This window comes from Heterocephalus glaber, unplaced genomic scaffold (genome assembly GCF_053883595.1).
Source record: "Heterocephalus glaber isolate CG9 unplaced genomic scaffold, H.glaber_assembly_v1.0 deba00001463, whole genome shotgun sequence".
In the NCBI taxonomy this organism is placed as follows: domain Eukaryota; kingdom Metazoa; phylum Chordata; class Mammalia; order Rodentia; family Bathyergidae; genus Heterocephalus; species Heterocephalus glaber.
The window spans coordinates 19,511,546-19,526,380 of record NW_028258310.1 but is presented as its reverse complement, the minus strand read 5'-3'; the positions used below and the strand labels follow the sequence as shown (position 1 = coordinate 19,526,380).

At 39.8% G+C, this 14,835-nt stretch overlaps 1 protein-coding gene across 7 annotated transcripts in view; it reads left to right on the top strand.

Annotated features, from left to right (window-relative positions):
* LOC101703754 (protocadherin alpha-C2) overlaps positions 1 to 14,835 on the top strand; it is a 209,736-nt gene that overhangs the window by 32,186 nt on the left and 162,715 nt on the right. The window contains exon 1 of one of the 7 annotated variants that reach the window (XM_087180649.1): positions 1,515 to 6,332. The exons of 5 other annotated variants lie outside the window; for them this stretch is intronic. In XM_087180649.1, coding sequence (XP_087036775.1) covers positions 3,939 to 6,332 — 2,394 coding nt within the window. In that variant the 5' untranslated portion in view covers positions 1,515 to 3,938. Of the gene's footprint in view, positions 1 to 1,514; positions 6,333 to 7,049; positions 14,011 to 14,835 lie in introns of those variants that run through there. One more of the 7 variants, XM_087180648.1, reaches the window with a different exon arrangement.

Here is a 14,835-nt window from a genome sequence, read left to right as displayed (position 1 = left end):
GGTTGTACTTAAACGGTTCTTACATAATTTCTTTTGATAGTTATATACATTTTTCTGTTAATAATTGGTGACCCATGTGGTGCTATTTTTTCATGAATATTTTCTAATTTGAATAATGGATTCACTTTTCTCATAGAGAATTTCCAAATTTGGTGTTTTCATATTACTGTTTTTTAATTCTCCCCCACTCCTTTATGTACTTCTGGTGGTGCAATGTAGGGTCTGTTGCACAGTAGTTGCACACTCTATCAGTGAACAATGTTCACAGCCTTCTTCCATCTGTATAAATGCTATATTAAGGGAATTGCAATATATGTCTTAACATATTACTTATCCTATATACTCTCTTTTAATAAAAGCATGTGTTTCAACATCATCCATTTAAATTTTCCCTTCTTGAATTGAAGTTGCATTATTTTAATTTCTTAAATTTTCTTTTAAACTGGGGATTGTATCCAGGTGATCTCTACCATTGATCTATACCCTCAATCCTTTTTATGTTCTTAATTTTAATAAAAGTCTTGATCAGTTACCCAGGCTGGCCCTGAACATGGAATTCTCTTGTTTCAGCCTCCCAAGTACATGGGATTACAGAAGGCCACAGACATGCTTGATTTAATTTATTTTATGACACCAATTTATCCTCTCTTCGTATTTTTGTAGTACTGGCTTCTTCTTAACTTACTTTGTATTCTTTATTTGCCATGTACATGATGATTTAATATTAGTGATTTTAAAATACATTTTAAGTAACAGTTCATTAGTGTTTTTATTTTATCACTTATTTCTATCAGAAATATATTCACATCCAAAATTTCAAAGAAATGAGCCTCATATATAGTGTAACTTTTCTTTACCATGTCTACACCTCTTAATTCATGAAGCAATTTGAGTTTTCCAAGGTTATAAATATATGTACATTGTGCCCTTCATTCCTAAAAATTGAGTTATTATATTTTAAACGTACTCTTCTGCATTTTATAGTTTTCTGCTTCAAATCATATATTTGTCTTTTCCATTGTAAAACCTCTGTGCCTTTTTTGTTATAAGGATCTGTCATTATTTATTTATTCCATTCTTTGTTATGGATATTGGTGGAAAATAGCTTAAATATCTAAACTTACATTATATTTAGAATTTGCAAAACAAATTTTGGTTAGATATGACTGTCAACTTTTACAGTTCATAAAATCCCAATATTTTTAGAATGCTATTTTAGAATATGTTCCTTGTTAAATATAAATAAAATTAGAGGCATATTTTCATCAAGGCCTTGTTTTATAATCAAGAGAATTATTTTCTGTTGAGCAACAAATTGACATTTTCCATGGGCAGACCATGTTTGCTGCTTTTGTTGAAAGAGTTGTCACTTTTAGAGAAAATCTATAAATATTTTTACATTCAATGATGGTATTTGTATTTGTTATATATTTCTTTTACTCATACATATACATACTTTTAAAAGAAGCATTCTAGCATATTATCATTATTATTATTTTGGTATTGGGGATCAAGCTCAGGACCTTGTGCTTGCAAGGCAGGCATGGTGTCACTGAGCTAAATCTTTGACCCCCTACCATATTATTATTAAGAAATTTAAAAATCTTATTTATGTTGAGAAACAGTGGAAGTCAGTGGAGATTTTCCTTTGCACCCCAATCTGTATTCATGAATCATCACTACATTTTTCTGTAGGTAAATTATTTTCTAGAAATGCAAACTCTTTTTATGTTACATCTGTGAAATATTTTTCTTGCTGGTAAAGAGTCCTCACAGAGATACTGATTAATGCCATTTAAAAGATAAAATATTTGCTTTTATTTAGAATCACCTATGGAGATAGCTCTTGTGTAAGTAACGTAAAGATAAATGTAGGTTCACAGAAAATTCCCTTATTCTTCTTTCCTATTTTACCTGATTTTTGGGTGAAGATTTTCAGTACATTTATTGCTTTTATCTCTAGCAATGAAAATATTTTGAAAAACTTGAATGTAGATGGTGCTGGGCAATATTTCTTTTATGGGTACTCTTTTTAGTGTAAGCAAAGGATTCTTTTCAAAGGGAATATTTGTCAAAATTAATAGAAGTTTAGTGATAATTCCACTATACGGACTCCAAATGACAGCCATTCCTCCAACACATATAAGGGATTGAACCCAGGGCCTTTGCACTGAGCTACATCTCCAGCCTTTTCTTTTTTTTTTATTTTTGAGACATGGTATTCCTGATTTCCCCCAGGCTGGGCTTGAACTTTCAATCCTCCTGCCTCAGACTACCAGCAGGCTGGGATGACAGATCTCATTAAAGTTTTTTTTATATAGTTGTTTGTAATGCTGTTTAAAGTACACTACAACCTAAATAAATGGGTGGGGGGGACACATGTTATTTGAAAAGTCTTATCATTTGAGAAGCACTACTATAGGCATTTAGAGGAGATCTCAATCAGCTACAGAGGAGATATAATACTGAGTGGTCTGAAAATTTACTGCTGAGGTAAACTTGAAAAGATGGATATAATTTTTATAGGTAAAAACAACATTGCAGAAGAAATACCTTGACCAAAAAGGGTACTGAGAAAGAGCTAAAGTCTCTTTTGTGAAGTATGACTCATAAAGAAAGTTGTTAGAGACAACATTGTTAGAGATAATGTTGTCTCTAACAATTAATGGTCACACATTATATGGTTCAGTGAGAATCTAATGTCTTGACACTTGTTCACTAAAAAGTAAACTTACTAGAGGATTGAATGAAATCCAATGAAATTTTTACTCATAAAGACAAAAATTATGATATGTAAAAAAGAGATGGGATATAGGGAAAGTTAAAATATTGTATGCAAGGGAAAATGAATCCTAAAAACACATATAAATTTGGAGAATGGCCAGCCTTTAGAAATAGTGATTTTGCAAGACTTGGATTTTGGGGTAATTATTGATTAGATATTCTTTTGATTCTCATCAACATGTTTTTTAGACAATGTTTGAGTGTAACAAAATGTTAGAGTGTGAAAATAGGGTGTTGTAGATATAGACTTAAGAGTTTCAAATGATAGACTAGTTTCAAAGTATGGGAATAGAGAAAAGGAAAGAATCAAAGCAACAAAAAAACTCTAAGGCATAAGTTTGCAAAATATCCATGTTTTGGGGAATCAGAATATGAAGAGCCAAGAAGACCAAAGGTAGAAAAACAACTAGGATTTGTGGTGGCACAGAAATCTATGCAGGAATGTTTTGTGTGAGAAACTTATGTTAACAAGCTACAGAGATGTTCAATATTGTAAAGTATATGCACTTATATTTTTCTTGTATTAGTGAGTAAAACAGTTTAAGAAAGTTGACATTCATTGAATAAAGTAAAACAGAAATTAAATAATAATGCACAAGACTTGAAAGAACAAAAAGTTTGAATTACAAGCTCACCTCAGAGTAATATATTCTGGTGATCAGGTAAGTATGAACACATGCCATCTACAAAAATATGAAGCATATCTTATACTTCTGATAACCACAACATGTTCACATCACATTTAAACATGTTACTAAAAGATATCAATAATTAAAATATCAGAGAAACTTTTTACTTATGAGAAAAGAGTTGTCTTGATGAAACTAAATTAGGGTAAGGTTTCATAGAGTAGAAATGTACCTACAATTGATGAAGTTAAGGATCAACTATTTAAGTGTGACAAAAGAAAATAAATTTGTTGCATAAAAGAATACAATTAAATAATGTATTCATTACCTGTTGGTGCCACATGATGTCGCTGTCCACCCAGTTCTGTCAAGCCAAGATTCAAAGCCATTCCTCTAACAGTATCTGTCTCTAAAAACCGAACAATGGCAGAGGCTGTGGAAATGCATTAAAAGAGTTCACATAAAACAATACTTCATCTTTATATCAAGACAAGATCTTCTGGTAAGAATAAAACTAAATTTGACATGGTATTTTCTTGGCGAGGAGGCCCGGAATCCCGGCGTCTGCTGCTGTTGCTTCTCTTCCTCGCAGCCTGGGAGGCCGGGAGAGGCCAGCTGCACTACTCGGTCCCCGAGGAGGCCAAACACGGCACCTTCGTGGGGCGCATCGCGCAGGACCTGGGGCTGGAGCTGGCGGAGCTGGTGCCGCGCCTGTTCCGGGTGGCGTCCAAGGAGCGCAGGGACCTTCTGGAGGTAAATCTGCAGAATGGCATTTTGTTTGTGAATTCTCGGATCGACCGGGAGGAGCTGTGCGGGCGGAGCGCGGAGTGTAGCATCCACCTGGAGGTGATCGTGGACAGACCGCTGCAGGTTTTCCACGTGGAGGTGGAGGTGAAGGACATTAATGACAACCCGCCTGTGTTCCCAGGAAAGGAACAAAAGCTGTTTGTTTCAGAATCCAGAATGCTAGATTCTCGGCTTCCGCTAGAGGGCGCATCGGATGCAGATGTTGGCCCTAACTCGGTTTTAACTTATAGACTTAATTCCAGTGATTATTTCATGCTGAATGTGAATGCAAAGACTAAAGAAAACAAACAGATTGAGCTCGTGTTAAGAAAATCTTTGGACAGAGAGGAGGCTCCTGAACATAACTTACTCCTGACGGCTACTGATGGAGGCAAACCTGAGCTCACTGGCTCTGTTCAGTTGCTGATCACTGTGCTGGACGTGAACGATAATGCCCCTGCTTTTGACCAGTCTGAGTATGAAGTGAGGATATTCGAAAACTCAGACATCGGAACAACAGTTGTGAGACTGAATGCTTCTGATAGGGACGCAGGAACGAATGCGGCAATCTCGTATTCTTTTAATAGCCTCGTTCCACCCCTGGTTATTGACCGGTTCAGCATAGATGCCAGCACTGGAGAAATAGTAACTCGAGGAGATTTGGATTTTGAACAAGTGAGTTTATACAAAATCCGCATTGATGCGACGGACAAAGGCCACCCTCCCATGGCAGGCCATTGCACCATTTTAGTGAAGGTTCTGGATGAAAATGATAATGTTCCGAAGATTACATTGACATCTTTGTCCTTGCCTGTTCAAGAGGACTCCCAAATTGGAACAGTCATCGCCCTGATCAGTGTGTCTGATCGCGACTCAGGAGCCAACGCGGAGGTGACCTGCTCGCTGACCCCCCAAGTCCCCTTCATGCTGGTATCCACTTTCAAGAATTACTATTCCTTGGTGCTGGACAGCGCCCTGGACCGGGAAACCTTATCTGACTATGAGGTGGTGGTGACAGCCAGGGACAGGGGTTCGCCCTCGCTGTGGGCCACCGCCATCGTGTCCGTGGAGGTGGCCGACGTGAACGACAACGCGCCCGTGTTCGCGCAGCCCGAGTACACGGTGTTCGTGAAGGAGAACAACCCGCCGGGCTCCCACATCTTCACGGTGTGCGCGCGCGACGCGGACGCTCAGGAGAACGCGCTGGTGTCCTACTCGCTGGTGGAGCGGCGGGTGGGCGAGCGCGCGCTGTCGAGCTACGTGTCAGTGCACGCGGAGAGCGGCAAGGTGTTCGCGCTGCAACCGCTGGACCGCGAGGAGCTGGAGCTGCTGCAGTTCCAGGTGAGCGCGCGGGACTCTGGTGTGCCTGCCCTGGGTAGCAACGTGACTCTGCAGGTGTTCGTGCTGGATGAGAATGACAATGCGCCTACCCTGCTGGCACCTTGGGCCCAAGGAGGAGGGTTTGCAGCGAGTGAATTTGTGTCCCGGTCAGTGGGTGCTGGCCACGTCGTGACGAAGGTTCGCGTAGTGGACGCGGACTCTGGTTACAATGCGTGGCTGTCTTTTGAGCTGCAGCCAGAGGAAGGTGGTGCACGCAGCCCGTTCCGCGTGGGGCTGTACACGGGCGAGATCAGCACGACGCGTGCCCTGGATGAGGCAGATGCACCACGCCAGCGCCTGTTGGTGCTGGTGAAGGATCACGGGGAGCCTGCACTGATGGCCACCGCCACTGTGCTGGTGTCTCTGGTGGAGAGCGGGCAGGTGGCTAAGGCTTCATCTCAGGCGTCCTTGAGCGTTGTGGGCAGGGAAACAACACTTGTGGATGTGAACGTGTACCTGATCATCGCCATCTGCGCGGTGTCCAGCCTGTTGGTGCTCACACTGCTGCTGTACACAGCGCTGCGCTGCTCGGTGGTGCCCACGGAGGGAGCGTGCGGGCCTGGGAAGCCCGCGCTGGTGTGCTCGAGCGCGGTGGGGAGCTGGTCCTACTCTCAGCAGAGGGGGCAGAGGGTGTGCTCCGGGGAGGGCCCGCCCAAGACGGACCTCATGGCCTTCAGCCCCAGTCTTCCACCATGTCCAGGAGCAGGAAATGTAGCCGAACCACAAGATTTTAATGTAGCTGAAGGCATTCATGTAAGTCCATCTATATTCCATAAGTTTAAATTCTATTTATGAATATGTTAAAATTACTTTAAGGGTATTTTACATATTTTGCCTATATTACAGTCAACTTGAAACATTGGTTTAGATTAAGAATATCTTTCCTGATTTATCCTATTTCTCACTGTTTTCATACATATATATATATATATATATATATATACATATGTATGTATGTTTAAAGTTTTAAGTTGGGGTCTGCCTGTCTTCCCCAAAGTGGCCTTAAGCTCGTGGGGTCATCTGATCTGTCATACATTATGTATACTGGACAAGTTGTCCTTAAACTCAAGATACCTTTGGATAATTTCCTTTGGGGCAGAATGTTGATTTTAGCCTTTTCATATTTCCAATCTTCTCTAAACAACTTTAATGATTAAAGTACACGATATTTGGACATTTAGAGGAATGGATTTTCCAAGCATTTAAACTTTTGTAATTATTAAATGAGTTTTTTTTTTTGGTACCAGGGATCAAAGTCTCCTGGGACCTTGAGCTTGTGAGGCAAGCAGCGGAACCACTGAACTAAATCCCCGGCCCTAAATGAGCCTTTAATCATACACTGTATTGTGTATTTTAAACTACACAATAGTTTCTGATGCTGACATTTATTTTTATTTGTCTTAAGATCTCAGTTTATATACTTTAGTTTTCCTTTTTAGTTATGATTGTTACAAATATCTGCAGTGTTTATTGCTAGTCATACAATTTAGTGATATAATGAAGAATAATTTCTTTCACAATTTTATACTTTTTTCTAATTTTATGATCAAGCAGACAAAAATAAAATCAGAAGTGAACAAATGGGGCTGTGGATATGACTCCATTGTGGAATGGTTGCCTAAAATTTAGGATGCCCTGGGTTCCATCTTCAACATCTCATTTTTGAAAAGCAGAACGAATGTGCTATCCTCCATTCAATGCAGTTCTATTTATAGCACATTACTAATCCAGGACATGATTTTTACTGTTGGACAAGTGTTTTTACAATGTTTTTTTTAACAATTCAACATTTTTTGAGCATCTATGTTAGATGAATAATGGCTTTTAGACTGCTCTAGTCATTTTTTGTTTGTTTGTTTTGGTACCGGGGATTGAACTCATGTCCTTGAGCTTGCGCAGCAGGAGGTGAAACCACTGAGCTAAATCCCCAGCCCTGCTCTAGCCATTTATTTAGTAAGAATATCAGTCCTTTGTATTTGAGTTGGAGTATGATAATTTTTTTCATAGTATTCCTGAGGACCTGGCTTAAAACTTTATCACTCCAAAAATTTTCACCAGGAAATATATATTTAATATGACTTAAAAGAAAAATATTTTAATGTGAAAATCTGAGCACACTAATTCCATTCTTGCAAATCAAATGTATAATTTATAAGTTTTTATTATACGGAATATTCAGAATGATGAGGACTCATTAGTTTTTGAAAAAATATTTAGTATTATGGAGTAAACCTTTAAAATTCCAGGTTCCTCTTCTTGTAGTTTGCCAGGTTTTAAAAAATTATTTTATTTCATTTTATCTTTTTCCCTTTGCTTCTTGAGGCTATTTGACCTGTTTCGATATTAAATACCCATTGCATATTAAACATATTGTATTGGAGAGAATGTTGGAATTTATTGGACGGGAATGAAAGGCTTCTGGAATTCTGAATTTTTGTAGTGTTATTAACATAGTTCTTAATTTGTTTATCATTTATGAACCAGTAGTATAATCATTTATGATCACAGTTTGTCACGTTTGCCAAATTGAAAGGAATCCAACAGTGAGATTATTTTGTGATTGATTTTACATTTCTCATTATGCCTAACATTTTATTTGGCTATTAAAAATATTATAACATGAATCACTTATTTTTGGTACCAGGGATCGATCTTGGTATCTTGCACTTGCGAGGCAGGCAGCAGAACTACTGAGCTAAATCCCTGGCCCTATAACATGAATCATTAATGTCAAGGATTTTTATCTTTTTTGAGGGCTTACATTCATTATACTATTTAAATAGAATGTATAGCTTTTTCTTTGTGTGATCTTACTCTTATATTTCCTATTCATTCATTTCCCATGGTTCTCACATATAAGTTTTTTGAATTGGCCTCCTAAATCCTTTAATTGATTTTACAAAGGTATAAATAGAGTAAGGGTTTTTCCTACCATCTAGCAACGTATTTGACAACATGTTATTTTACTCTTTCTATTATCTGCTCTTTTAACTCTCTAATATTTGAATTTTATTTAGGGGTGTACTTTTCACAAAGAGCAACTAAACCTATTTCTTTTATTTAGTGCTTTTTATTATTTTATGTGGCTACTGCTTGTAGCTAATATCTGTTTCTTACAACTTCTGAATTGAAAAAGTGTCAGAGCTTAGTTGTTAATTTCAGTTGGTTTGGAAGTTTCCTGAACCACTTCTTCAATCCACCAAGTTTTGTTTGTATATAGCCTTTGATGAAGCATTGGTCATATAGTTCATTACATTTATGCAGATTAATTAATTCTATTGCATAGACTTTTTGTGTCAAGTAAGTTAATATATATAAATTGTAATAAGGCTTGGCAAGGATATAATAAAGTGGATTTATTATTACTTCCAAGAGGAAAAAAGGTTTTTTTTAGTACTGGGAATTGAACTCAGGGCCTTGTGCTTGCCAGGCAGCCAAGGAGCCACTGAGCTAAATCTCTGGCCCCAGAAAACAGTTAATCAATGACAGCAAGAAGCTCTAAAGTGGCTAGTTGTAATGGTACATGCCATCCAAGTGCCTGGAAGGCTGAGGAAGGAGGATGTAAGTATGCAATGCCAGCCAGGATTACATAGTGAGGTCCTATCTCCAAAAAAAGCCTCTTAAAATGTCAAGAAAAGTAAAGTATTAGAGAATAGTTAGAGCTTTTCACATTAATCTTATTTATATAAAAAATTTCTGTGAAGTCATTTTAACAGAGAATGCTTCAATATTTTGAATGTAATGTGATAAAATGCAAGAAATCTAAAAGCCAGTTTTTATAAGTTTTGGAGTGTTGGATTAGCCCATAGCTGTGGGAAAAAGATTTGTGGACCTGTAAAGGTGTATCCAATCTCTATATTGCATACTAATCAGATTTTGAGCATATTTCTTTAGCGAGAATAATGTAACTTAATGAAAGAAATGAAAGGTTTCTGGAACTGTATATCCTTATAGCATGTTATTAATACTTAAATATCTTTATCATTTATGAATGAAAGACAGTCAAGATGACCACATAGTGACAGTTGCATCTTTTTTCCATAGTTGCAATTTGACTGAGAGCCTTCAGAGGTCTATGTATGTGTTTGAAATCTTTGGTTTTTTTATTCTTTATGTTTTCTCTTTCTTAAAAAGAAATACAAAATGTATTGATATGATTTAAAATCAATTTAGCTATTAGTCCTCCTAGCAAAGGAAGGAACTAATTTATATAGTGTTATATAATGATAATAATAGAAAAAATAATAGAGAAGACTTTGTCCACCAGTGTACTTTAAACAGTAAATAGGGTCCTAACAGACCTCAAAGAGCATGTCCTCATGTCAGGAATCACTGACTTATCAAGAAACACCCTGAAACTTCAAAATTTGAGGCAAATAATGAGCATGAAAAGGTGAATCAAAAGGTCAGAGTTGAAAGAAAATGATTTCCTATTTATCTCTTTCATGAGATCCATGGAGCGTGGCAAAGTGTTTTTCATGGTTTGTAAATGGGTTGCTTTCCACTAGGAGAATATTGAAAATAATGGGTAGTACTGGTAAGGGGAAAACATAAGCAAATGTGAGGACACAGAGAGCCTCATGTGTGACTGGAAATGTGGAAGAGTCAATTTACATTGGTTAAAATATATTATTTGCATAAAATAAAGGCAGAAAAAATGTGAGAAAGTCTCCATATTTTGAGCATAAGACTAAGTATGTTTTTTGGTAGAGTAAGGAATTTGGATCTTTTTCCAAAAGTAATTTGTAGCTTTCAAAAGATTTTGGGCAAAATAATTCAGAATTGTGTTTCAAGAAATTGAAAGGGAAGACATATCAGGAATAAATGTAGTGATCAGTGACAGCAGCAATTAAAAGTATCCCTTATTTGTAAGAATTCAAAATAAAAGATAATTATACAAGACATCAGTGAAAAAATAGACATTCACGATTTTATCTTTAGAATCAAGAAGGACTGAAATTTGATTTAATCAGTCTACCTATATGTATTTTGAAATGAAAAACTGGAACTCACAGGAGAGCTTTTCTTAAGTATAACCTAGGTTGAAAAGTAATCACAAACATTAGTTTGTTTATAAAGGGTAACTTTAAAATAAAAATCACCTTACATATAAGGATGAAAAATTAGAAAATTGAAATATATTATGAAAAGATGTAATACAAGCTGTATTGGGGATTGTAACAAAGACAACTATTCAGAAAAGAGAAGGATTGCCAAGAATCAAACTGCATACATGTGAGAATGCAACACAGTCCTGGAAGCAGATGGTATAAATGCTAATAAAGAGAAAAATGTAGAATATTTTATCACATATATCTTAAAGTCTATTCTTAAAATATCTTATACATCTTCAACAAATTACTTAATAAAACTATTTCAAAAGATATGTATTTTCCCTGATTCCTTTTTTAAGACAGGGGCAATTTTTTTTTATCAGTAGATTTCTGGGCTACTGTGCCCATTAGGGATAGTGACTCATGGAGTTGTCTTACACCAGAATCCTAAATCTAGTTACATGAAATATTCTGAATTCCAGAACAAAAGGATATTCCAATTTAACGTTTGTGATTGTGTTTAAGAGATTGCTTTTGTCACTCCATTTTTGTCAGAATTTTAAAATTAAGTGAAGGGTTTTCTTAGGTATGAGAAGGATACAACTATGTTCATGCAACACTCTTTGAGGAAGCCTTTCCGCAAAAAATGCCTCCATCAACATAACCATGGCTGGTCTCCTATTTGAACAATGAGTAATTACGAAAAAAATCAGACAACAAAATAAAATTTTGCAGGAAACAGGTGCAATGGTTTTTCATGGATTTTGTACTTACTCTTTGGGCCACGTGATGTCACTCTTCACCACGGTATTCTGTGATTCAAGAAGAGTAAGTGCTCCGTTTTTCCCGTGAGAAAATTTCTCCATACTGTTTCACTCTCTGTGATGAAGAAGGCGAACACAGGAAATGGGGCTGACAGAATCTGATATTTCTCTTAATTTTGAGGAGATTTGTGTTAATTAGAGAAAGATCCAGTATTTGAAATGATGTACTCAAGTGGAAGCGTCCCAGAGGGCCAGCATCTACTGCTTTCGTTTCTGGTCTTCACAATCTGGGGAGGGGTAAGCGGCCAGCTCCACTACTCCGTCCCTGAAGAGGCCAAACACGGCACCTTCGTGGGCCGCATTGCACAGGATCTTGAGCTGAAACTGCAGGACCTGGTGCCGCGCCAATTCCAGTTGGAATCAAAGGGTCGCAGGGACCTTCTGGAGATAAATCTGCAGAATGGTATTTTGTTTGTGAATTCTCGGATCGACCGGGAGGAGCTGTGCGGGAGGAGCGCGAAGTGCAGCATCCACCTGGAGGTGATCGTGGACAGACCGCTGCAGGTTTTCCACGTGGAGGTGGAGGTGAAGGACATTAATGACAACCCGCCTGTGTTCCCAGCGACACAAAAGAATCTGTTTATTGCGGAACTCAGGCCGCTTGACTCTCGCTTTCCACTAGAGGGCGCATCGGACGCAGACGTGGGAGCCAATGCTCTGCTGACATACAGGCTGAGCCCCAGTGAGTATTTCTCGCTGGACATACCACCCAACCACGAACAGGTAAAGCCTCTTGGACTTGTCTTACGGAAACCTTTAGACAGGGAGGAAGCTCCAGAGATTTATTTATTGCTCACCGCCACCGATGGAGGCAAACCCGAGCTGACTGGCACTGTTCAGTTACTCATCACAGTCCTGGATGCCAACGACAATGCCCCAGTTTTTGACAGGACACTTTACACCGTAAAATTGCTGGAGAATGTATCTCCTGGGACGCTGGTAATACACGCCAATGCCTCAGATGCGGACGAGGGCGTGAACGGAGATATTACTTACTCATTCTCTAGTGATGTTCCTCCAGACATAAAATCCAAGTTCCACATAGATGCCGTGAGTGGGGAAATTACAGTGATAGGAGTGATTGATTTTGAAGAAAGTAAAGCCTACAAAATTCAAGTAGAAGCAGTTGACCAAGGCTTTCTGCCTCTGGCTGGTCACTGTACAGTTCTTGTGGAAGTTTTGGATGTTAATGACAATGCTCCACAGTTGACTGTCAAAAAGCTCTGGCTCCCTGTTAAAGAGGATGCAGAAGTTGGAACAGTTATTGCCCTGATTAGCGTGACTGACCTAGACGCAGGTACAAATGGGCAAGTGACCTGCTCCATCTTGCCTCTTGACCCTTTCAAGCTTGTGTCTACTTTCAAGAATTACTATTCTTTGGTGCTAGACACTTCCTTGGACCGCGAGAGCATATCTAGCTATGAGTTGGTGGTGACAGCCAGGGACGGGGGTTCGCCTTCGCTGTGGGCCACGGCCACCGTGTCCATGAAGGTGGCCGACGTGAACGACAACGCACCCGTGTTCGCGCAGCCCGAGTACACGGTGTTCGTGAAGGAGAACAACCTGCCGGGCTCCCACATCTTCACAGTGTGCGCGCGCGACGCGGACGCGCAAGAGAACGCGCTGGTGTCCTACTCGCTGGTGGAGCGGCGGGTGGGCGAGCGCGCGCTGTCGAGCTACGTGTCAGTGCACGCGGAGAGCGGCAAGGTGTTCGCGCTGCAACCGCTGGACCGCGAGGAGCTGGAGCTGCTGCAGTTCCAGGTGAGCGCGCGGGACTCTGGTGTGCCTGCCCTGGGTAGCAACGTGACTCTGCAGGTGTTTGTGCTGGATGAGAATGACAACACGCCCGCGCTGCTGGCAGTCGGCGCGGGCAGCGAGGGACACGCGGTGGGTGAATTGGTGTCGCGTTCAGTGGGTGCAGGTCAAGTGGTGGCGAAGGTTCGCGCGGTGGATGCGGACTCTGGCTACAACGCGTGGTTGTCCTATGAGTTGCTGCCTGGACCCGGCAGTGCGCGAAGCCTGTTCCGCGTGGGGCAATACACGGGCGAGATCAGCACGACGCGCGCCCTGGATGAGGAGGAGGCACCGCGCCAGCGCCTGCTGGTGCTGGTGAAGGACCACGGGGAGCCTGCACTGACGACCACCGCCACTGTGCTGGTGTTACTGGTGGAGAGCGGGCAGGCGCCAAAGGTCTCCTCGCGGACATTTGTGAGCATCTCGGGCTCTGAGAAGGCGGTAGTGGATGTGAACGTGTACTTGATCATCGCCATCTGCGCGGTGTCCAGCCTGTTGGTGCTCACGCTGCTGCTGTACACGGCGCTGCGTTGCTCAGCGGTGCCCACGGAGGGCGTGTGCAGGCCTGGGAAGCCCTCGTTGGTGTGCTTGAGCACTGTGGGGAGCTGGTCCAACTCTCAGCAGAGGGGGCAGAGGGTGTGCTCCGGGGAGGGCCGGCCCAAGATGGACCTCATGGCCTTCAGCCCTAGCCTACCTCCATGTCCTGTATCTATAGACGGGGAAGCTGAGCTACCGGTTGTTTTGGACTCCTCTGGGGAGGTAGGTTTTTTTGTAGATTTTATTCATTGATATAATTGTTTAGTTATTGAATGAGTTTATTACTTCCTATCTTACATTTGTTGACAGCTTTTCATTTTCTAGAAACGTTCTGGATTAAAAAAATTTATCTTGAACATCTTGCTTTGAAGCAGACATTTGTTTTTTGAATTTCTAAATGTGAATCATGAAAACCTTTTTGTTAAGCAACATTTATTTGGTATTGAATTAATTTTATTTAGAGATTTATGGGTGACATTGAGTTGCTGATGTGGAGTTGCTAAAACAGTTGAAATCTCGTGGTTGTAAAAATTAAGGTAGTTGTTAGCAAACATCATCACCATCTACCATTTGTTTCTAGATTTTCATTATAGTTTGGTGTAATTCTACTTTTTATAATAAACCTTTGCTGGGGATGGTGGTCCATGTCTGTAATCCTAGCACTTGGAAGGCTGAGGGAGGCAGATCACAATTTTGAGGCCAGCCTTGACAACATGAAACTCTATCTCAAAAAAATAAATTAAAATAAAATGCAAAAGAGAAAAGAACAAAATCAACCAATCAATCAAACAAACAACAACAAACCCCCAATAAATCCTTAACTTTGTTGTTCTGTCTATTTCTCTGGATGCTGGATGGAAACTCTCTTGAGTTGTGATTGTTCAGCACCACTCAGTATCTATCTGTAGCTATTAATTTAATAAGTAATTTCCAGGAAACTCTACAAAATGATTTTTTACTAAGGAATCTTCTGTTAAAAATGCTACTAATATAACCTTCATTTCAATTTATATGAAATATATTCTTAATGTCTTAACATGCAGCATA